Genomic DNA, 25472 nt, shown 5'->3' on the forward strand with positions numbered 1-25472 from the left:
ATTCCGTGTGCTGGTGACTCCCTGTAGCTTCTGTCCACTCCACTGCACAACCGTAACTTCAGGGGATACACACTCTGGTGGAACAGAGCATTCACATTGCTACCAATTTCCATTAAAAGTAATTTAGGACTTTTTTTGTTTTTCAGGTGAAATTTCAACTTGGATCTAAAGAAGTGGTTTTGATTTCTCGGACAGGTCTGAAGCTTCACAATCTTGCCTGGCATGATGTTCATCTTGTTCATGAGAACAGGGCTTTAACCTTGAGTATCGATGGACACTTCACCACTGCTGTAGAAGTGCCTGACTATTTTAATAAACTGCAAGTTAATTATGGCTTGTATTTGGGTGGACCTGGAGAGGCAAAGATCCCTGATGCATCAAGGACATCCACCATGTTCAGAGGTTGTATTTCCAGGGCAGAGTTTAATGATCGTAACATCTTATCCTCATTCCTCGCCTATCCTGAGCATAACATAGACCATGGATGTAGCAATGTAATCACAGCAGGGCACAATTATCCTGCTAACTTTCTAGGTCCAAGATCCTTTATTTCCTTTCCAAGCTGGTCTACAAAAGAAGAAAGAAAGTTTGAGTGTTCTCTGAAGACGCTGGTTTTGCAGGCTCCTCTACTTTACCATGCGGGATGGCAGACAAATTTTATTGCCTTAGAAATTGCAGATGGTCATCTTCGTGTCTTAATTGATGATGGAAATGGAATTAATGTACTGGACAATATTCATTTTGTTAGTGATGGGAAATGGCACAGTGTTCACCTGGTTTTCAATATAAATTATGTACAAATTACAGTAGATGATAAATTATCTCAGAAGCAACTAATTAACAATAAGAAGGCATATCTGGGTCTCCAAGGGCATCTCTTCATTGGTGGAATAAACAACAAAACATCTTCTGAATTAATTAAACATGGTCCCACCTATGTGTTGGCAGAAAGAACAATATCTGGCTCATTCATCGGTTGTATTCAGAATATACAAATAAACTCAGATCAAATAAGCTTGTCCAATGCATTAGTCACTAGGGCTATTGGCACTGAATGCAATGACCAAGAGAGCCAGGGGATGGAAGAAGGTGAAAACGGGCTAGAACGTGAGGTTTCACCTGTACCCATGCAAAGTTTTAGGGGCATTCTAATGAACAACCCACCCTGTTTGATCACAAAAAACATGTCGCAAATATTCAATAATTTTACAAGACTATTAGATCTGACACAATTAGCTGTAAAGGAAGCAGGAAGTTCCACCTTGGAGCTGAAACACATCAACCCCACAATTGATCTGCACAGAATTGGAATAAGAAATTCCCAGGTAGTTTTCAAGATAACTCAGGATGGTAGACACGGACATTTGGAACTAAATATCCCAGGTGCAAAAAGTAGAAGAGCATTTACTTTGTTGGACGTGATCAGTCACCATATTAAATATTATCATGACGGATCTGAAGAGTTACTTGATCAGATAATCTTTGAAGTATCCATTCATAGCAAGCAAGAGATCCCTCATTGTTTAAAGCAGGGTCAACGGTATATTTTAAATGTAAACATCGTCCCAGTCGATGATGCGCCAGAACTAATCTTCCCAAATGGGAATCTTATGATGATTCTTCAAAATACCAGGAAAACCCTTAGTCCAGATGTCATTCTACCCATAGATGCTGACAATGTTTGTGCTGAATTAAAGATCATTGTAGTTAATAGCGAAGATCAAGGCTATGTTGAAGATGTAAGAAATCCCAATCAGAGAATTAGAGAATTTTCATGTCAGAATCTTAAAGCAGGAAATGTACGCTATGTTCACAATGGGGCGAAATTGTCCCAATTGTTGCTTCAGGTCAATGACGGAGAAAGAGTAAGTGATGTAACTCCCTTGAGAATTGTGGCCCTGAAACCTGAAGTAAAAATGGGTAAGAACACTGGTTTAATTCTCCCACAAGGAGGTATGAGTCTGATCACCATCAGCAATCTGTCCGTGAAGACAAAAGCATTCAAGCAGAAGGTGGATGTCTTGTATAACATTACTGAGCCATTACGTTATGGTGAGGTACAGAAACCGGATATTACTGGGGAATGGAAAGCAACAAGGGCATTCCATCAGCATGATCTAGAACAGGGTCGCATTCGATACGTCAGCACAGATCCAGAGTTTCGTACAGAAAACATTACTGAGAAACTTATGTTTTCAGTGACAATTGGAAAGCAAGTTCTTGAAAAGAATGTATTTTTAATAAAAATAAAGAGCGCCAAAATAACACTGCTCAGAATATCTCCGAATGAGTTGAATAATGTAAGACGAGGAAAGATTACACACAATGAACTTGAGGCTGCAATAGAAGGACTTTCAATCCCTGCTAACCTGTTCAGGTATGTGATTCTAAAGTCGCCTGATAAAGGAAAGTTAATGGTGGTGGATGAGGTACTAAGAGCCGGGTCCAGCTTCACTCAGGAGGATTTAAAGCAAGAAGGGCTCACTTATGTGGCCACTATCAGAAACACTGAAGAAACCCAAGATAGTTTCCAGTTTCAGGTCTTTGTTGGAGACCAGCACTCTCCCATATATACTTATCCAATATTAATTGGCATTGATCCTGATGTGCCCATTTTGATGAGTAGGGCATTGGTTGTGGTGGAAGGAGGTACACAAACCATAACTAAGGATCAACTTCTCACCGTGGGCCAGAGTACCACTGCTTTTGTGTATAACATTACCCACGGTCCTCAGCATGGAAAACTGATCACACAGCCCAGCACCAAGGAACCTGTCACAATCTTTACCAATGATGATATTCTCCAAGAGCGGTTGATGTATGAGCACGATGACACTGAAACACTGGAAGACAAGATTAGTTTTGTTGTTGTGGAACAGTTTGAAGATGCTGGACCCGAGGCAAATGTGATTCATGGTACATTGAAAATCTATATAACACCAATAAACGATCAGCCACCTGTACGAGTGGTGAATAAGACTTTTAACGTGACCCTGCATGGACAACACTTACTAACCACAGCAGAACTTTGTTTTCATGATGCAGATTCAGATTTTGATGATTCCCAATTGATTTACACCAAGTGGGGGATCTCCAATGGTAATATTGTCTCCGCAGATGACACTGCCCATGAACTCTCCCGCTTCAGTCAGGACGACATGGAAAAGAAGCTTGTGTTATTTAAACATCATGGTGCGCACCAAGGAAATTTCCAGCTACAAGTCTCTGATGGTGTTCATCAAACTGAAGCTGTACTGGAAGTTCATGCATTGGAACCTTACTTGGAAATAGTCAATAACTCCATATTTTTGATTCAGCAGGGACAAGAGTCAAATATCCATGGCTATTTTCTTAATGTGGAGACTAATATGGACATTTGGAGTGAAGCGGAAATAAAATATCAAGTAACAGATCCCCCTAAACATGGAAAGATTCTCGTGAACGGTGAACCAAATTTGACTTTCTCACAGAAAGATATAAACACTGGCCAAGTAAATTATTACCACGACAACAGCAGACATTTAAGGGATTCCTTTAATTTTATAGTTGAAGTGGAAGAGATTAAAACAGAGGGAACTTTTCCCATTTTGATCTTTATGGAAAGTCACCAGCACTCTCCAGTCGTGGTCCACAATAAGAAAATATTTGTAAACCAAGGAGGAACGAAGAGCATTCTGAATGAACAACTTCTCGTAAGTCCAATCTCCAATCTAGCTGTGTGTTACTTCATTCATTACCTTGTGTTCTCATAACTGGACCAATTTACATGAAGTTAAGATCCAATGGGAAGGTTGGAGTGGAGCCTCTAACATGTTATTTTGATCTTTTTCAATCAGATTCTAACATTTATGTTAAAAATAACAAATTGCAATTACCTTTAGAAAGGAGATGAGCAATTTATTTAGTCAGAGGGTGGTGAGTCTGTGGAATTCAGTGCCACTGAAGGCTGTGGAGACCAAGTCAATGGATATTTTTAAGATGGAGATTGATGGATTCTTGATTATTGCAGCAGTTAAGGGTTATGGGGTGAAGGCAGGAGAATGGGATTGAGAGGGAAAGATAAATCAGCCATGATTAAATGGCAGAGTAGACTAGATGGGCCGAATGGCCTAAAATTTTGCTCCTACAACTAATGAGCATGAAATAAATAGCTCCATGCACATTTGGGAAAATGTAGCTATTATAGATCGCAAGCCCTGGGCTGAGCCACTCAGTTTATTGTTAGTAAGTGCTGCTATTGTAGACAGGGATCATATTTATAATAAATTGTTAGTTATTACAAAATGCAATGTTCCAATAGTTGAACACTTGTGCACCCACTTGTGCCCGTTGGGTGAGCAGATATCCTCATCGTGCAGATTGTCCTGATTCACGTTGAGTGATTAGATAGTCTCATCTTGCAGGCTGCCCTGATTCACGTTGAGTGAATAGATATCCTCATCTTGCAGGCTGCCCTGATTCACGTTGAGTGATTAGATAGCCTCATCTTGCAGGCTGCCCTGATTCACGTTGAGTGAGTAGATATCCTCATCCTGCAGGCTGCCCTGATTCACGTTGAGTGAGTAGATATCCTCATCTTGCAGACTGCCCTGATTCACGTTGAGTGAATAGATATCCTCATCTTGCAGGCTGCCCTGATTCACGTTGAGTGAATAGATAGCCTCATCTTGCAGGCTGCCCTGATTCACGTTGAGTGAATAGATATCCTCATCCTGCAGATTGCCCTGATTCACGTTGAGTGAGCAGATAGCCTCATCGTGCAGATTGCCCTGATTCACGTTGAGTGAGCAGATATCCTCATCTTGCAGATTGTCCTGGACCACGTTGAGTGAGCAGATATCCTCATCTTGCAGGCTGCCCTGATTCACGTTGAGTGAATAGATAGCCTCATCTTGCAGGCTGCCCTGATTCACGTTGAGTGAGCAGATATCCTCATCTTGCAGACTGCCCTGATTCACATTGAGTGAATAGATATCCTCATCGTGCATGCTGCCCTGATTCACGTTGAGTGATTAGATATCCTCATCTTGCAGGCTGCCCTGATTCACGTTGAGTGAGCAGATAGCTTCATCGTGCAGATTGCCCTGATTCACATTGAGTGAGCAGATATCCTCATCTTGCAGATTGTCCTGGACCACGTTGAGTGAGCAGATATCCTCATCTTGCAGGCTGCCCTGATTCACGTTGAGTGAATAGATAGCCTCATCTTGCAGGCTGCCCTGATTCACGTTGAGTGAGCAGATAGCCTCATCCTGCAGATTGCCCTGATCCACTCAGAAAGAAACTGCTAATTAGCAGCAGAGAAAGTCAGAATTATTTGCTTGGATTTTTTTCTAATTAAATAGTTACCACCACATGGATCTAATCAGCTACATCTGCTTTGGATCAATGGTTGGTTTAAGAGTAGTTTATTACCAAAACTCCTAACCTATAGTTATTTTCAAAGTCTTTAAGAAACATTTTAAATTGCATCCTGTTTAAATGATAGAGGAAGGCCTGAGGGTGGCAATAAATTAAACAGTACCAGTCAGCATGGAATCTTGAGGCTGACAGTCTCCTGCAGTTTGGAAAAGATCTGTACTTTCTTGTGCTTATATCACTGTAATATGCATCCAAAGATTTGTTTTAGTTTCGGAAACAAAGTATTCGACTTGGCCATTTGATTTTACTTCTCCATTTGGTTTGATTATTGTCAACTAATTTGATTATTGGAGCCAATATTCTCATGTAATGTTGACTAATGAGCAGGTGAAGTGCCAGTTTAGACCTGAACCCTACAGGATACTGAAGGATGCCATGATGCTGACAATATGTGTATCATCGAGGTAGTGTTGCACTGAGCTTTATACAAATCATCAGATGGAAGAGATTTCAATGCACTATTTGAAGAACAGCTGGAGAGTCCTGTCTTGCAGTATTTTATTGTGGACAAGTGGATACAACAGTGACCACACTATAAAAATAATTTATAGGTTGATAAAGTGCTTTGTTATTATAAATCATTACATTAATTTCAATTATATTATATAAATATTCATTTCAGAATTCTAATGTTGTATGAATATCATAAAATACAGCCCATGTCATAGAGTCATGCACCACTGGAATGTCATTGAGTTATACTGTACAGAAATACCCTTATCCCAACTTGTCAAGAGTTGAGTGTTTTATTGTCATGTGTCCCACAAGGGAACTATGACACTCTTTAGACACAAAATGTTGTAATAACTCAGCGGGGCAGACATAATCTCTGGAGAGAAAGAATGGGTGACGTTTCAATAATAATCAACAAGACAAAAACGATGCCTCTCCTAGTCTATGTGTTTCTGAGCTTAATTGGAAGTTGTAGTGTTTAATAGCCTTCTGGTTGTTGGGAAGAGGCTGCTCATAAACCCGAACTTTACAATTTTCAGGCTCCTATACCTTCTTCCCAATGGCACAAATGATATGAGAGTTGACCCAGGGTGGTGTGGGTCTCTGATGATGCTGGCTGCCTTTTTTTAGGCAGTGCCTCCTGTAGATCTCTTTGATGGTGGGGAGGTCAGTACTGTGATGGACCTTCGATAGTGGGGGGGTCAGTACTGTGATGGACCTTCGATGGTGGGGAGGTCAGTACTGTGATGGACCTTCGATAGTGGGGAGGTCAGTACTGTGATGGACCTTCGATAGTGGGGAGGTCAGTACTGTGATGGACCTTCGATAGTGGGGAGGTCAGTACTGTGATGGACCTTCGATGGTGGGGAGGACAGTACTGTGATGGACCTTCGATAGTGGGGAGGTCAGTACTGTGATGGACCTTCGATGGTGGGGAGGTCAGTACTGTGATGGACCTTCGATGGTGGGGAGGTCAGTACTCTGATGGACCTTCGATAATGGGGGGGTCACTACTGTGATGGACTGGGCAGTGTTCACCTCTTTTTGCAATGCTTTTTATTCCTGAGCGTTGAAGTTTTCAACCAGTTCTGAAGATGCACTTGGTCAGCCCTGGGGATTTATCCACTTTAATGTTCTTTAGACTGCTGGCACTTCCCCTTTAGTCATTTGTTTGAGAGGGGAATTGCCACAGGGGACTCCTGCCTACCCCTCCTGGCATAATTTGGGTGATTTGAGAATTTATACACATTCCTTTACTGATAGAAACCAATCAACATATAGAAGAATTAAACATTTTCAGCTCCTATTCCTTATTTTCTACTGTGCTTCACTTTTAACATTCCCACTGAGCAGTTCTTGTGTCCTTGTCAATCGAATAAGTAATTACCTAACTCTCTCATTCATATTCCCAGCACGTTATCTCTGAATTTTATCAACATTAATTAATTATACTTCAGTCTGTTGATCCAGGTTAATTAATTAACAAGCTAAATTGAATCCTCTCTTAGTCCTTGCGTCTCCAATTAAACCAATAAATAATGAATTGTTTGCTATCTTCCTTTGCCAATAACACACTGCGACACAAATCCTCATTCTGGCAACTTCTCATGTAGATACTGAGACACTTTAGCTCCCTCACTCCGCTAACATTTTCCTTTCTATCTCACCTGAGTGTATTGAAGACACTGTACCAGGCCACAGGTTTTGTGTTGGAAGGTTTTGGAAGGAACTGCAGATGTTCCTTTCACTCTACTAAACAACGTACCTCGGTGACTGCCAATCACCCCCCCCACGGACACTTATTATTTATTTTTTTAATTCAAAATCGTTTGCTATGTCGCTCTTCAAAGGAGATGCTAAATGCATTTCGTTGTCTCTGTACTGTACACTGACAATGACAATTAAAATTGAATCTGAATCTGAATCTGAATCTGAATGTTGGTTTAAACTGAAGATAGACGCAAAATATTGGAGTAACTCAGCGGCACAGGCAGCATTTCGGGATAGAAGGAATGGGTGACGTTTCAGGTCGAGACCCTTCTTCAGACTGACATTGGCGGGGGGGGGGGGAAGGAAGGAGGCGGAGACAGTAGGCTTTTGGGAGAGCTGGGAAGGGGGAGGGGAAGGACGGAGAAAGCAAGAACTATCTGAAATTAGAAGTCAAGGTTCATACTGCTGGGGTGGAAACTACCCAAGCAAAATATGAGGTGCTGTTCCTCCAATTTGCGCTGGGCCTCACTCTGGCAATGGAGGAGGCCCAGGACAGAAAAGTCAGATTTGGAATGGGAGGGGGAGTTGAAGTGCTGAGCCACCGGGAGATCAGGTTGGTTAGTGCGAACTGAGAGGAGGTGTTGGGCAAAGCGATCTCCGAGCCTGCACTTGGTCTCGCCGATGTAGAGAATTTGACACCTGGAACAGCGGATGCAGTAGATGGGGTTGGAGGAGGTGCAGGAGTTATTGCTTATGAACTCCTTCATCGTGTCATTTCAACAATGATCATCGGGATCAATTAAATCAGGAGAAGTATCATCAGGTTCATACTCATCTTCACCAAACAGGCTCGCTTCCCTAGTGGCTGATAACAGTGGACAGGCTAGGAACCCAGCTTATTGTGGTGGTAGGTGAGAGGGTGGTGGTAGGTGAGAGGGTGTGGGTGGAAGGTGACAAGGGGTGTGGGTGACAAGGGGTGCGGGTGGTAGGTGACAAGGGGTGTGGGTGGTGGGTGACAAGGGGTGTGGGTGGTGGGTGACAAGGGGTGGTGGGTGACAAGGGGTGCGGGTGGTGGGTGACAAGGGGTGTGGGTGGTGGTGGGTGACGAGGGGTGGGGGGTGGTGGGTGACAAGGGGTGTGGGTGGTGGGTGACAAGGGGTGCGGGTGGTGAGGTGACGAGGGGTGTGGGTGGTGGGTGACAAGGGGTGTGGGTGGTGGGTGACAAGGGGTGTGGGTGGTGGGTGACAAGGGGTGCGGGTGGTGGGTGACGAGGGGTGTGGGTGGTGGGTGACAAGGGGTGCGGGGGTGGGGGTGACAAGGGGTGTGGGTGGTGGGTGACAAGGGGTGTGGGTGGTGGGTGACAAGGGGTGTGGGTGGTGGGTGACGAGGGGTGCGGGTGGTAGGGGTGTGGGTGGGTGGGTGACAAGGGGTGCGGGTGGGTGACAAGGGGTGGTGGGTGACAAGGGGTGTGGGTGGTGGGTGACAAGGGGTGCGGGTGGTGGGTGACAAGGGGTGTGGGTGGTAGGCAGTGCACAGTGGGGCTGAGGTTGTGACCACAGTTACTCGTGGGAAGAGCGATGCTGCCTGACACCGCCATCTGGTGGTGATGTGACAAGATCCGACTCTCCTTTGCAACTGTTGTAGTCTGGTCCCAGAGAAGGTTAATACGTTTAGAAAATGAGCTTGTTTATTACTGAAATTCTTTGTGGAAACATGATTCCATCTCAGAGGCACTACTTACTTGATTCCAGTCTTGGCCAATCCCCACCACTGTGAAAATATGGCCATTATTTTGTTTTTGTTTGAAGAGTAGGACATGGCCTTACCATGAATATTCATTCCACATTAATGAGGTGATATAGTTGTGCAGCTCTCTGGTTTGCTCACTGTAAAATCTGGAATTACTTTCATGGTTTTATCGCCTCTTATTTAAGCATGATGCAGGCAATCATCCCGGTAAAATCATCAGCTTCCTAAGACAAGACCAAAATTGGTGTCGTTGCAGACTGTGACGAGGGCTAACAAAATAAACAGTGGGATAGAGACCAACCACTGGAATGGCCAGAAAAATGGCAGATGGAGTTTAATCTGAGCAAGTGTGAGGTGGTGTACTTTGGGAGGTTGAATGTAAGGCAAAAGTATAAAGTTAATGGAAAGACCCAGCAAAGACCCAGTGGGTGTACAGCGGGATCTTGGAGTCCAATCCCACAGCTTTTCTGATAGTGGCAACACAAGCTGATAGGGTGGTAAAGAAGGTGTATAGTAAACATGGTTTCATTTGTCGTGGCATTGAATATCAGTCAGGAAGTCATGAGAACAGCTTTTTTAGGAGTTTGGTTGGAGTATTGTGTGCAGTTCTTGACCCCTATTACAGGAAGGATGTGGACAGTTTGGAAAGGGGTAGAACAGGTTTACCAGAACAAAAGAACTGCAGATGCTGGTTTACAAATAAAAGCACAAAATGCTGGAGCAGCTGAAGTAGTCTGGAGTGAACTGAAGACAGTAGTCCAAAGGGTCCCTGACCTGAAATGTCACCTATCCATGTTCTCCAGAGGTGCTCCTGATCTGCTTATTCCAGCATTTAATGCTTTGTTTATTGGAATGTTGCCTGGATTGGTAGGGATTAGCTATAAAGAGAGGTTGTTAAAATGTGGATTGGTTTCTCTGCTACTGGTGGCTGAGTGGAGAGCTGATAAAAACAAATTATGTCAAGCACAGATGGAGTAGACAGTCAGCACCTTTTTCCCGGTGTGGAAATTTCAAAGAGTAGAGGGCATAGGTTCAAGGTGAGTGGGACAAAGTTTAAAGGAGATGTGCAGGACATATGGATATGCAGGGAACGGAGGGATATGGATCACATGCATTAGAGGAGTCAGCATCATGCTCAGCAATGTATGTTGTGTGTCCCATGATGCACATACGTTCTATGTTTATTATTTAGCTCTAATATTTTATTGGATGCTGTGGGGCCAGAAGCTCAGCTCTTTGATGGCTGTAGATTTGACAGCAGATTGATCCCAGCACACCCTCTTGTACCTCACCCACTGTCTGAGAGATGCCGTCAGGATTGAGCTCTCAGTAGTGAGTGAGAGCAGCAAGATGGGAGGTGAGATTGATGGTACGTCTAGTTAACATGTTGACTAAGTAACACAGTTCACTAAATAATAGTTCATTAACCAGCATTGTTCATTAACATTTCATTAATCAAAACATAGAAACATTTAAAAAATAGGTGCCGGAATAGGCCATTCGGCCCTTCGAGCCCGCACCGCCATTCAATATGATCATGGCTGATCATCTAAAATCAGTACCCCATTCTTGTTTTATCCCTATATCCCTTGATTCCTTTAGCCCTAAGAACTAAAACTGTTCATGAACCGACACACCTCACTAATACAGTTGACCAACAGAGTTCACTCACTCTGAAATTTCCACTTCCTACCTCTATCACTGCCAGCAGGGCTGCTGAACAGCTGTGCAGACCCAAGCAGATAAACCAAGCTGAATCTTTAATCCAAGGGTCCTTACGGATTTGAGGTTGAGAATAACAGGAATGCTGGCACAAGTACTGAACACAGGGAGGTGACTGGGGACATAGAGAAGACAGATGTTACTCCTGTAGTTAAATAGTGGCAAAGATTACCTGCAAACTCTAGCAAATTTGACATTTGTCGTGCAAAACTTACAGAGACTCTTATTCATAAAATCATTTGAGAATCCGGAGAATAAATAGTCATAAACTAGAGATTGTGGTGATTGAACAACAAAAAAAACTGCAGTTGCTAACAATCTGAATTTAAAGCAGAGTGGTCTGTTGTTTACCTGCATGTGCTGCTTTCAGTTTTACTTCATTGTGATCTTGTCAATGACATTGTTCTTAGTATTAGTTTATTATTGACACATGTACTGAGATAGTGAATTCCAAGCAAATCACAATCTTACTTTGTGGATGTGATGGAGTAATGAATGTGAAGTGTTTATAATTCAGGATGAGCTTTAAACAATTTCCCCTGGAAATAAACAACATGGGAACAATTGGTGTTGCTTAGCATCATTACCCCATGCTGGACCTAGATGTCAGGCAGAGCTGCATCACTAAATGGCGGGGAGGTGGGGGTGGGGGCTGATACAAAGATGAACAGAATAAGAATCATCAACATCTGGGAACAGGTGACGGGGAAATCTGCTGCCGAGAAATAGGTCATGCCCTCGGGTGTGGAGAGAGAAAACCATGGCGACTGGACGCTAGGAAACGGAGAGAGAATTAGCTTCTGATTGGCAGCCTTGCTCTGTATACAGTCAAGAAATTGCGATGTTGAGATGTGTTAAAAGGTCATTATTATCGTGAAGGTGATCTTTCACCTTGTATTACACTGTGTGTCTACGCTGTGTACAGCTCCAGCAGGCACAGTTCATAAAGTAAGGGTTGTGCAGTTGCTGACAAGATAACGGTAATAACAAGAAGAGAACTGAGGGGTGGAGCAATTGAATGATGAGAAGCAATTCTGCAAACTCAGCAGGATCTCGCTGGAGAAGGAAAGGTTGAGAGTTAAGATGGCGCCCAACCCAGGCGATTATTTGCGTGCTAGCCACAGAAGCAGATCTACAATCACATATTGCAACCACTCCGCACTTAAATCTCTATTCCTATGTATATGCTGTAAATGGTTCGCTGACTCGATAGCACGCAACAAAAGCTTTGTACTGTACCTCGGTACATGTAACAATTAACACAACCGACAGAGTAAAATTCCAAAGAGGCCATACCATGTAGACTGTGAGGAATTGTTCACCTTGTGCACAGCCTCAAGGACGTGTGAAGGGGATAAAATGAAGTGATCTGTGGACATATGTTCATTGAGTAGTCAGCCTATGGGATGCATTCCTGGGGAATAGTGGAAGCAGACAGTGCTGATTCCATCAACTTAAATAGGTATCTTTAGGAAAGTCATATTTCAGAATGCTGTACTTGAGAAGTTTGAGAGGGGTTTAACCAGCTGAAAGGAATGGTTGACTTTGGATTAATGTTTCCAAACCTTTGGGTCACGGTAATTTCCTTTGGTAAAGTGTAGACCAGTTATAGAATAATTAATAGAGATCGATTGCTATCAGTCACTGGTGTTAAATCTTATGGTGATTAGAAGTGAATTAGGTCAACGCTGGTCTTGTCAGAGAGCAGATCCCTTGTTACCTCAGTAACTGTGTTTCTGAATGTGGGGCCTTTACTCGGCTGCTCTGAGACGGAAAGGTATGAGGAAGATAAATGCTGGAGCAGGCATCTGGATTCAGCACAGGGACTGTGACAACAGAGGAAAGACGGGCAAACAGTTTGGATTCAATGTCTACACTGTGTGGAGACCACATAAAACATTGTCTCCAGAGAGGTGAGGGAGGCAATACTGAGAATAGCTTCAGACAGAATGTGGTATTTGGGAGCGGGGGAGACTGAGATACTGGAAGAGGCAGCAGAGTGTTTGTTGATCAAGTACTCTATAACTTTTTTTAAGTAGGAGGTCCCATGAGTGAATTCCTGAGGGGTGACATTAGTGTTCAGATATAGAAGCAGTAATGTTTGATATTGTACAGTGCAGTGGTTCGACAGCTGCGTTAGCTGGGGCTGCAGCTTCTATTAAAGTGGTACTCAGGAGAAACAGATGGAAGAATGTGCTCTGGGCCCCAGTCCATCACGTGAGTTTCAAGTTACTTCAAGATTGAACTGCTGATAATGATTCTGAGCTGCATTTTCCACACAGTTAGTTCCAACCAGCGATTAAAGTATGCTCTTTCGCCAAGGTTCACTCTTCCTGCCTCCGATCTGAGTTATGCTCCCAGGAATGAGTGGGTTAATATATGATGAGCGTTTGATGGCACTGGGCCTGTACTCGCTGGACTTTAGAAGGATGAGGGGGTACCTTATTGAAACTTACCGAATAGTGAAAAGCCTGGGTAGAGTGAATGTGGAGAGGATGTTTCCACCAGTGGGAAAGTCTAGGACCATAGGCCATGGCCTCAGAATTAAAGGATGTTCTTTTAGGAAGGAGATTAGGAGGAAAGTATTCAGTCAGAGGGTGGTGAATCTGTGGAATTCATTGCCACAGAAGGCTGTGGAGGTCGTCAATGGATATTTTTAAAGCAGAGGTGGATAGATTCTTGATTAGTACGGGTGTCAGAGATTATGGGGAGAAGGCAGGAGAATGGGGTTAGGAGGGAGAGATAGATCAGCCATGATTGAATGGTGGAGTAGACTTGATGGGCCAAATGGCCTAAATCTGCTCCTATCACTTGTGACCTTATGACTTTTGAATCTCAGCAGATAGCCATGTGTGAAGTCACTCACTCCACGCTGTGAAGGGGAGATTTGTAAATTAGCTGGAAGCCAAGCTGATCCAATGAGATCCAAGCAAAAAAATAATTCTCTTAGACACTCCCTACATATTGAGGATGAGTTCCCTCCACTCCAGATCAGGCCAGTGAGGATTGGCAGGCTATTCCACAGCTCAGACAGGAGATGCTGAATGGGGCTAATGGATGGTAGGTTTAAAAACCATATCATATGTCCAAATGTCTGTTGGTTTTGTTTCCCCTTCTGTAGCTTCCTCTGGAAGGGTTTTGAAGACCATGGGATAAATGCAGGTAAATGGACGAGCCCAGTGGGACAAGATGGCTCCAAGGTCCTGTTTCTGTACTGTGCAGCTCTATGACTCTATGACCATGGCTTTTAAGCCCCGTAAGACGGTTTGTTGGAAGCCAATATGAACTCTGGTGGGATATTTCTCTCACGCTGAAACAAAAATGTATTATTTAGAAGAGTTGTGAGATGGGGTGTTTTGGATGTGTAAAGTGTGATCAGCTGAACAAGGTTGCCTGTTGCTCAGTGAATTATTAAGCAATCATTAATGTTAACAAGTCTGTGTGTTGTGATTGCTTGGACAGGTCTCTCATGATGACAGTCTTCCATCGGATTTGATCTACTCTGTGAGAGTGCCTCCTGTCTATGGGCAATTGGCAATGAGCTCTGACAGTGGGTCAAGTGCATGGCGGAAACCCCTCAGGTCATTTTCCCAGGAAGACATAAATGCAGGCAATGTTCAGTATGTTAACCTTCGATTCAGCCCTCAGGCTGATGCTTTCATACTGGACCTGTCCAATGGATTTAAGTCAGTGGATGGACTCACAGTTGTGGTAGATATCATTCCTGATAGAATTTCTTTGGAAACCCAGAACATCTCAGTGAGAGAAGGAGATGCACGGGCCCTCAGTGAAGACGACCTCAACATTTCCAACTACGCCAATTCCTTGAATTTCAAATGTTACATTCTGAAGGGCCCGGAGCACGGCAGGATCGCAAACCAACAATTTCCTGAAGACAGTCTTTCATTCTTCACCATGAAGGAGGTAAGGTTCCAATGGATGAGGATGTCCTCAAATGTGGTCCTGGTGGACTTCACCAGTGCCTTTTCTGTTTTGGGAACGCATAATGTCGATGCAGATATTTATTTTCTATTTGTGTTGATGATCTGAGTAATGTTCTAACAACACCCTCAGTTTCCAGTTGCCTGACACTTCAATTACCTATCTCGCTCCCACTCTGATCTAACTCTGTGACCTCAAGCCCAACAAAGCCCAAAATAAACTTGACGGACAGCACCTAATTTTCCATCTGAGCACACACTGCAGACTTCTGATTCAAGATCAAATTCTCCAAATCCAGGTAACTACTTCTTTCTTTCTGTCTCTTTCAGAACTGGCCATTCCTGCCTGTCATCATTTTGGGTCAGATTTTCCCTCTGTTAGTATAGTGTGGTTGCTGGGCATGCCCCACAGCCCTGCTATTAGCAACACGTAACACAGGCAAAGAGGCCGAACCGTGTTCTAACCACTACATTAACTCAACCAAAACACAAAGTGCCTCTTCAGACTGATGCTGCCTGACCTGTTGAGTTCCGACAGGTCTGTCTCCAGCCACATTAACCTCTCAGGTCTCACCCCATCAGACATATTCCCTTTGTTCTACCCAGCCCTCCTCCACCGTCTCTGCTACTGAAAATTAACTTGATTCTGATGAAGGATCTCAAACTTGCAACGTCACTATTTCATTGTCCACAGATGTTGCTTGGCCTTGATACCTGAGTAATTCTAACACTATTAGTTTTGTGGTATCTGTTGAACATTTGCTTTCTGTTTTCACAATCCCCCTCTTGAATGCTTGTTTCCTGCTTATTTTCAGGTCACAGAAGGTGCAGTGTTTTATTTTCATGATGACAGTGAAACATTGATGGACAACTTCACTGTAATTGTAAATGCCTCAGAGATTGGCAGACTGAGTGAACCAATGGCAGTGTATGTAACAGTGATCCCAGTGAACGACCAACGTCCTATTGTCACCATTAATACCGGACTGAAGGTAAGTGCATTATTAACATGATCTCCGCTCACACAGTGATGCTGCTGTCTGGGTGTCCAAACAAATTCATCAAAAACTCTGCTGGAAACCTGACACATCCTCACGTTTAGCAGGAAGAGATGGATGATTTTCAACTCTGTTAGTGGACATTGTGACAATTAGTTAAAGGGCAATGTTATTTAAAAGATATTAAACTTTATTTTCCTCGGCCAGTTACTCCATCCCTGTCACTTGCTCGCTCACACACTGGCTGGGCCACCAGTGCAGTGCTGTGTCCACTTCAGAAAATATGTCAGCTTTTCAGAGAGAGCACAAAGATTTACCACATTCGTTCCAGAATGAGGAGTTTATATTTGCAATGAGAATGTAGAGGTTGAGGGTTTGTTCTTGGAGTAGAGTAGGGGCAAGGGTATCTGATAGAGGGATTTAGAATCTCAAAGAATATATGTAGTGGAGGTAGAAAGAGTGGGCAGGAGACTGGGGATGGGGAATGAAGGTGATGATCACTGACAGTGATAGGAAGGAAATCCTCTCGGGATGTGGGATGGCTGGGGCAGCAGAGGTGGCAGACCAGTGACCACATTCAGAGGGTAGCTGCATCGTTATCTGTGTGCGATGGATGTGCGGGAAGAGGCTGAGGGGAAGGGGCTGGCAGACTGCAATATAGGGCTAGGAAGGGCCAGACAGGCCGACCAGTCCCTCATCCAGATGTGTGTGCGTAAGAACTGCAGATGCTGGATTAAACCAAAGATAGACACAAAATGCTGGAGTAACTCAGCGGAACAGGCAGCATCCCTGGAGAGAAGGAATGGATGATATTTCGGGTCAAGACCCTTCCTTAGTCTGAAGAAGGGTCTCGACTCAAAACGCCACCCATTCCTCATCCCGCAGTTGGGTGTGATGGCACAGCTGAAAAATGATCTATCCTTCCTTTGCAAGTTATAGATTCTTGAGGCTGCAACTACTCTGTAATTCTGTAAACTTCCACCTGACTGGTGAAGATGGGTCTTGACCCGAAACGTCATAATTTCTTCTCTCATGAGATGCTGCCTGTCCCGCTGAGTTACTCCAGCACTTTGTATCTACGAGTGAGACAAAAAAAGCTGTCCATTCATTTTGATAATTCTATCTGAAGAAACATGAATGTGTGTACAAGTTCATTGCCCAGTTCAAAACCATGAGCTTGTAAGATTTATTGCAAACTTTGGGCTTATTAAACTAGCAAAAGCAATTTACAGGAAGTAACAAGCATAGTTGTAGTTGCAGAGTGCCAGTGATTGAGATGGCCACCAGGGGACAGTATTGACAGCGATAACTGTGAGCTGGAAGAGGCTGCATAGTAATTTGTGAATGATTATGGAATTGGGAGCAATTGGGAGCAATGGGGAACTGGCACAGGGAGCAGAGCACATGGAGCAGATGGGGAACTGGCACAGGGAGCAGATGGGGAACTGGCACAGGGAGCAGATGGGGAACTGGCACAGGGAGCAGATGGGGCACATGGAGCAGATGGGGAACTGGCACAGGGAGCAGATGGGGAACTGGCACAGGGAGCAGATGGGGAACTGGCACAGGGAGCAGATGGGGAACTGGCACAGGGAGCAGATGGGGAACTGGCACAGGGAGCAGATGGGGCACAGGGAGCAGATGGGGAACTGGCACAGGGAGCAGATGGGGCACTGGCAAAGGGAGCAGATGGGGCACAGGGAGCAGATGGGGCACTGGCACAGGGAGCAATGGGAACTGGCACAGGGAGCAGATGGGGCACTGGCACAGGGAGCAGATGGGGCACAGGGAGCAGATGGGGAACTGGCACAGGGAGCAGATGGGGCACAGGGAGCAATGGGGAACTGGCACAGGGAGCAGATGGGGCACAGGGAGCAGATGGGGAACTGGCACAGGGAGCAGATGGGGCACAGGGAGCAGATGGGGAACTGGCACAGGGAGCAGATGGGGCACAGGGAGCAATGGGGAACTGGCACAGGGAGCAGATGGGGCACAGGGAGCAGATGGGGAACTGGCACAGGGAGCAGATGGGGCACAGGGAGCAATGGGGAACTGGCACAGGGCACAACAGATGGGGCACAGGGAGCAGATGGGGAACTGGCACAGGGAACAGATGGGGGGGCACAGGGAGCAGATGGGGAACTGGCACAGGGAGCATGGGGATGGGGCACAGGGAGCAATGGGGAACTGGCACAGGGACAGATGGGGCACAGGGAGCAGATGGGGCACTGGCACAGGGAGCAGATGGGGAACTGGCACAGGGAGCAGATGGGGAACTGGCACAGGGAGCAGATGGGGCACAGGGAGCAGATGGGGAACTGGCACATGGAGCAGATGGGGAACTGGCACAGGGAGCAGATGGGGCACAGGGAGCAGGTGGGGCACAGGGAACAGATGGGGAACTGGCACAGGAAGCAGATGGGGCACAGGGAGCAGAGGGGGGAACTGGCACAGGGAGCAGATGGGGCACAGGGAGCAGATGGGGAACTGGCACAGGGAGCAGATGGGGCACAGGGAGCAGGTGGGGCACAGGGAACAGATGGGGAACTGGCACAGGGAGCAGATGGGATCAGCCACAGCTATTAAACTGCAGGTTTGGACTCCTGCTCCTCTTACAGTGTTGAGTTATACAGCATGGAAAGAGGCCCTCTGGCCTAACATGTCCATGCCGATGTTGCCCCATCTTAGCTACTCCCAGGAACAGCAGGGACAGAGCTGTGACCAGCAGGGGGCAGAGCTGTGACCAGCAGGGGGCAGAGCTGTGACCAGCAGAGGGAGAGCTGTGACCAGCAGGGGGCAGAGCTGTGACCAGCAGGGGGCAGAGTTGTGACCAGCAGAGAGAGAACTGTGACCAGCAGGGGGCAGAGAGCTGTGACCAGCAGAGGGAGAGCTGTGACCAGCAGGGGGAGAGGGGGAGTGACCAGCAGGGGGTAGAGTTGTGACCAGTACAGAGGGGGGGGGGTGTTAAGCAGCAGGGGGCAGTGCTGTGACCAGCAGGGGGCAGTGCTGTGACCAGCAGGGGGTAGAGTTGTGACCAGCAGAGGGAGAGCTGTGACCAGCAGGGGGGGAGGGGGAGTGACCAGCAGGAGGCAGAGCTGTGACCAGCAGGGGGCAATGCTGTGACCAGCAGGGGGAGAGCTGTGACCAGCAGAGAGAGAGCTGTGACCAGCAGGGGGCAGAGCTGTGACCAGCAGGGGAGAGGAGAGTGATATTTTCTCCAGGTTTACAAACCCATTGTAATCTCCACTAATGCCAACCCTGCTCTCATTTGCATGGGTCAGTAATTCAACACCCTGCCATTTCTGCCTCTCCAGCCACCCTCCCATCTACACCTGCCTTTGTTACAAAGCTTCCTGTTACTCCTCCTGCAGTGTGATACAGCTGCTCCTTTAATGCTTTATCAGAGTTGCTATAGAAATGCTTGCTGTTGTTGCAGAGCCTGCAATGTCCTTAGATCCTTTTGTGTTTCCATTTCTCATTCTTCTTTGTCCACATATTGACCTTCAAAGCTCACAGCAGTGGATTCCTGAGAAAGTGTGTGTTCCAAAATCTATTGACTCCAGATCAGTTCTTGTAGTCTGAATGGGAGCAAATGTGTAGAAAGAAGACTGTGAAGGGGGAATGACAGAGAAGGGTCACCACCCGATATGTCACCTATTCCTTCTCTCCAGAGATGCTGTCTGACTCACTGAGTTACTCTAGCTTTTTGTGTATATTTTCAGTTCAAACCAACATCTGCAGTTCCTTCCTACATGGCTGATCTGTTCTGTTGCTTGAGAATGAGGAACTTCCTTCCTCACTGGCTTTGTGGGTTCTGAGGTGACCCATGAAACCAATGAGGGAACCACATAGCCTACCACAGATCGTTAAATGTTGTAATTACATCTGCCTCTACCACTTCCTCTGGCAGCTCATTTCACAAACCCTGCGCCCTTTTTGTGAAAGAGTTGCCTCTTGGGTCTGTTTTAAATGTTTCCCTTCTCACCTTAAACTTACGCTCTCTAGTTTTAGACATTCCTACCTTAGGGAAAACATGTGGCTGCTCACCTTAGCTACGCCTCTCCTGATTTTGAATACCTCTATAAAGTCTCCCTCAACCACCTATGTTCCAGAAGAAAAAGACACAGCCTATCAAATCCTCCAGACCTGGACATCCTATTGAATATTTTTGGCATTCTTTCCACTTTAATGACATCCTTCCTGTACATGGCCAACCAACCAGACTCTACACAGTAGTGCCTTTCCCAATGTCCTACACAGCTACTGTATAACATGGAGTCCCAACCTCTGTACTCATTATCCTAATAGGTTAATTGGCCTGTTTCCATATTGTGTGATTTTGACTCGAAAAGAATGCTATTAATCATTGGGTTTTTTTTTTTAATTTCAAAATAGACTTTATTCATTGATAAATATATACAATTCCTGAACCATTCAAACAAACAAAATTCATCTGACATTTTCGGAGACTATACAAGTTTTTTCAGTACAATTTTTTTACATTTGTCAAATTTCACCAAACAGTCCCCCACCCGTGCCACTCTGTGGCCCCTGTCCAAGTAATAAATATATACAGTGTTTACAGTGCGAAAATTCCATTTGACATTTTTCATTTCCACAAATAATGTCCCCCACCCGTGCATACCTTCCCTTAATTTGAGGGGCGTCTCCACCATACCGTGCCCCCTATGTCCAGCAGCGGAAGGACCCTAGACTGTGGCCCTCCCCCACCGAGCCTTGGCGTTGGCTACACCAAGCTTCAGCGAGTCCCTTAGCACGTACTCCTGCAGTCTGCAGTGGGCCAGTCGGCAACATTCCCTGACGGACAGCTCGCTCTGCTGGGTGGTGAGCAACGCTCGGGCAGACCAAAGAGCGTCTTTGACCGAGTTGATGACCCTCCAGCAGCACTCAATGTCAGTCTCTGAATGTGTCCCTGGGAACAGTCCGTAAATCGCTATTAATCATTGTTCATCTGGGAATTGATGCTATTAATATACCGAGGAGATAATGTCATCTAATACTACAAAAATATATACGTTATCTAATACACTGGTGGGAGATGGTTAATATTCCAAAGCAGCTTCAACCACTTAATATTCTGACAGTATACTTTGTCCATTAATACTTCTGTACATAACACATAATATGTACAGAAATATTATTTATTTAAACAGAAATTATACAGAAATTATCCATGCAGTCTATTTATACTCCATTGGGCCTGGAAATTCTTGAGTGCTTTAAAAGATTACATTCCTTCGTGTAACACACAAAAATTGTTGAGCCACAAATTGTGAGCTCCTTGTTTTAATGATCTAACTGAACTGATGTTTACTCTGGACATTATTATGAGGAACCTGTTTAATGACTGTAGACTAATGGGCCTGCAGTCTGAATAGATTCCTACATTTGAAGTCCGATCTATGAGTGGTCTCGGTATGTTAATGATGGATATTATTTTGACGCATCTGATAATGGACAGCTCTTGACTTCTGTTGACTGAGACCCCTCAGAGTGGTGGGGAAGGAAAATATTTCCCATTGCCTCTGATTCTTACACAAAGCTGTAACCATTGCTCTCACTGCACTCTCTTTATTAGACTAAGTGACTAAACACTTATGCTCTAGTGTCGACAGTGGGGTTAGGAGGGAGAGATAGATCAGCCACGATTGAATGGCAGAGTAAACGATGGGCCAAATGGCCTAATTCTACTCCTATCACTTATTAACATGAACTATCCACCAAGGGCTGCTGGATCTCTCAGTTGCCAACCATATCACCTTCCCTTCCCTGTCCCATACCCACCTTTCTAAACAAAATCCACAACGCTGGAGTTACAGCCATGATCATATTGAATGGCGGTGCAGGCTCGAAGGGCCGAATGGCCTACTCCTGCACCTAATTTCTATGTTTCTACACAGCCTGACCCCCTGAGTTTTGTTTTTTTTGCTCAAGATTCCAGCATCTGTAATTCCTTGTTTTAACCTGGGCCTCCTCCATTGCCAGAATGAAGTCACACGCAAACTGAAGGAAAATCACTTCATATTCCACTTTGGTAGCTTATAACCCAACGGTGTGAACATTGAATTCTCCAATTTCAAGTAATCCCCCACCTCCTCACGTATTCCGATACCAGTCCAGACCACCCTGGTCCCAACGCATCTCCCTCATTATCTCCCCAGTCGCTGCTCCTTTCCCTTTCTTTGTACATTCACCTCCATCCCAAAACCCCCCATTTTCATTTCCTCCCTGCTCTTTCCCCACCTGCCTCTGTCCACCCACATCCATTACTTAAGCTTTACATTTCACTCCTCTTCTCTCATTATCTGACATCCTCATGGAAGGGATACGAGTATGATAGTCATCCACGTGCTTTTGCTAAGAAGGTCTGGATGAGTCTTGGCTGAGGTTGATCCTGAGCAGCTGTGCAACACAGGAGGCTCTGATCTCCGGCCTGTTCCCAGGGCTGGATACTAAGACACACATCAGCATTAGGGCAGATGGTACAGCCGGCTGTAGTGGGGAAATTAAACAAGCCGGGAGCGAGATGACTGTGGTGTTGATGTCTAGACTGGGGGTTGAGGGGCTGGGGTTAAATAATTTAACTGTCTTCTGCTCCTGTTCCTAGATGTGGGAAAGCAGCGAGGCTGAGATTTCCCGGGATTTGCTGTACACTCAGGACCTCGATAGCCCTGCGGATGAGCTGGTGTATTCTGTCAGTCCTCCATCCAATGGACACGTGGCACTGAAGTCATCGCTGGATGGCAGCATCCTGCAGTTTAGCCAGGCTGCGATCAATGCCGGGCAGGTCATCTTCGTGCACCACGGTAAGGCCACAACTGTCTACCCCCATCCCTAAGGCTGGCAGTGATGGCACAGAGAGGGGTGCTGGGAAGGGAGGGTTGGCAAGCAGAGTCTCAAATCAGGGTAGGATACAAAGTGTAGGAAGGAACTGCAGATCCTGGTTTAAACCAAAGATAGACACAAAATGCTGGAGTAACTCAGTGTGACAGGCAACATCTCTGGAGAGAAGGAATGGGTGATGTTTCGAATCCAGACCCTTCTCCAGACTGAGATGATACAAGGTATCTTCTTTACATTGCCTTTTCCTGGATTCTTGTCAATATGGACGAAGAAACATTATTAACTGTCCTGTTAACATTAATAAATAATAACTTAATTTCCAGATTTGATAATTATGGATCAAGCTCTACTTCAGACAAAGATCTTGGGTTGAGAATCACATTCACCACCATCTGGGATGAGAAATTTCTATCCTGAATAGTGAAACTTATTTTGAGACAGTGACCTAGTCATAGTCATAGAGTGATACATGACTTCGGTCCAACTTGCCCACACCGGTCAACATGTCCCAGCTACACTAGTCCCACCTGTCCATATCCCTCCAAACCTGTCCTATCCATGTACCCGTCTAACTGTTTCTTAAACGTTGGGATAATCCCACCTCAACTAACTGCTCTGGCAGCTTGTTCCATACACCCACCACCCTTTGTGTGAAAATGTTACCCTCAGATTCCAATTAACTCTTTTCCCCTTCACCTTGAACCTCGATTCCCCTACTCTGGGCAAGAGATTCTGTGCATCTACCCGATCTATTCCTCTCATGATTTTATACACCTCTATAAGATCTCCCCTCACCCTCCTGCACTCCAAGGAATATAGACCCAGTCTAATCAACCGCTCCATGTAGCTCAGACCCTCTAGGTGAGAGGGGAGAGATTTAAGAGGGACTTTTTACATAGATGGTAGTTTGTATTTGGAATGAGCTGCCAGAGGAAGCTATCAAAGTGTATATAATTACGGGTTGTGATAGGCTGGCAGGTCTCGCTGGTGTTGGAACAGATATCTGGATAGGAAGGGTATACAGAGATATGGGCCAAATGCAGCCAAATTGGACTCTGCTAGTATGCCAACCCGGACGCCATGCACAAGGTGGGCTGAAGGGCCTGTTTCCGTGCTGTACAGCTCTATGACTTTATGACTATGCGGTACCACAAGTGGACATTGAAACAGGAAAATCGTGCAAGTAAATAGCATATTCTAATTCTAAATTGCTTCCCCCCCACCCGTGTCTCTCAGGGTCAACATCGTCCGGAGGGTTCCACTTTCAGGTGTCTGATGGGATTAACCACACACCCAGCCACATCTTCAAAGTCAGGGCCAGATCCCTCAATATTCAGATCAAAACCGAGGAACCTCTTGTTATTTATCCAGGTAAGGACTAGGTTGGTGTGGGTTGCATCAGACTCAGGACTCGGGGTCTCTCGCCCACACTCCGCTGCTCCAGAACCCGGAGGGAAGCGAGGCGTGAGACTCTAGTTGTGTGGCTCAGTGTTCAGCACCGCACTGAGATGTGTGGCATGGTGGGGTGGGAATTGGTGTATGGTGTGTGAGTGGCTTGGGGAGTGCAGACACAGTGAATGGGTGTGAGTGGCTTGGGGAGTGCAGACAGAGTGAATGGTGTGAGTGGCTTGGGGAGTGCAGACACAGTGAATGGTGTGAGTGGCTTGGGGAGTGCAGACACAGTGTATGGTGTGAGTAGCTTGGGGAGTACAGACACAGTGAATGGTGTGAGTGGCTTGGGGAGTGCAGACACAGTGAATGGTGTGAGTGGCTTGGGGAGTGCAGACAGAGTGAATGGTGTGAGTGGCTTGTGGAGTACAGACAGGGTGTATGGTGTGAGTGGCTTGTGGAGTACAGACACAGTGAATGGTGTGAGTGGTTTGGGGAGTGCAGACATGGTGTGAGTGAATGGTGTGAGTGGCTTGGGGAGCGCAGACACAGTGAATGGTGTGAGTGGCTTGGGCAGCGTAGACACAGTGAATGGTGTGTGAGTGGTTTGGGGAGTGCAGACACAGTGAATGGTGTGATGCACACAGAGTGAATGGTGTGAGTGGTTTGGGGAGTGCAGACACAGTGAATGGTGTGTGAGTAGCTTGTGGAGTGTGCAGACACAGTGAATGGCTCAGACATGGCACGGAGTGGAGATGGAGCTGACATAAATGGTCACTCTTCCTTTCATTTCACCCACCCACCAGGGACACGGCAGCCGATCACAACCCGACACCTCAAGGCAAGAACCAATGATGACAGCAGAGCAAATAGCAGACCAATCCTATACACAGTTGTGACTCCTCCTGCTTTGGGGCAACTGATCACAGTTGACACAGGGAATGTGACCAGGATCGTTTCCAGCTTCACTGAAGAAGACGTGAGTTTAATTTCACTCTGCATTGATTCCTTGGAGAAGGGTGCTGGGGAGATTTCCAGCTGGGAGCTGAGCTTTGAGCACCAAGTTTGGTGCAATCACAGAGTCTTTGGGCGGCGTGACTGTGGGTGTGGACAGGCACAAGCTGAGTAGTGATGCCGTTCTGCTCACGCTCACTGCCAATGCCACAGGGGAGGGGAATGTGGTGCAGGAATGATCAGAGTATGGACGGTAATGACATGTTCAACA

General features: G+C 45.7%; 1 protein-coding gene across 1 annotated transcript in view; it reads left to right on the top strand.

Annotated features, from left to right (window-relative positions):
- The window catches only part of LOC129713643 (chondroitin sulfate proteoglycan 4-like), a 61553-nt gene that overhangs the window by 26790 nt on the left and 9291 nt on the right, over positions 1–25472 (top strand). Inside the window, exons 3-8 of the mRNA XM_055662849.1 lie at positions 147–3692; positions 14518–14979; positions 15812–15988; positions 22623–22821; positions 24095–24229; positions 25054–25226. Coding sequence (XP_055518824.1) covers positions 147–3692; positions 14518–14979; positions 15812–15988; positions 22623–22821; positions 24095–24229; positions 25054–25226 — 4692 coding nt within the window. The remainder of the gene's footprint in view (positions 1–146; positions 3693–14517; positions 14980–15811; positions 15989–22622; positions 22822–24094; positions 24230–25053; positions 25227–25472) is intronic.

Source organism: Leucoraja erinacea, chromosome 36 (genome assembly GCF_028641065.1).
Source record: "Leucoraja erinacea ecotype New England chromosome 36, Leri_hhj_1, whole genome shotgun sequence".
NCBI classification, from domain to species: Eukaryota; Metazoa; Chordata; class Chondrichthyes; order Rajiformes; family Rajidae; genus Leucoraja; species Leucoraja erinaceus.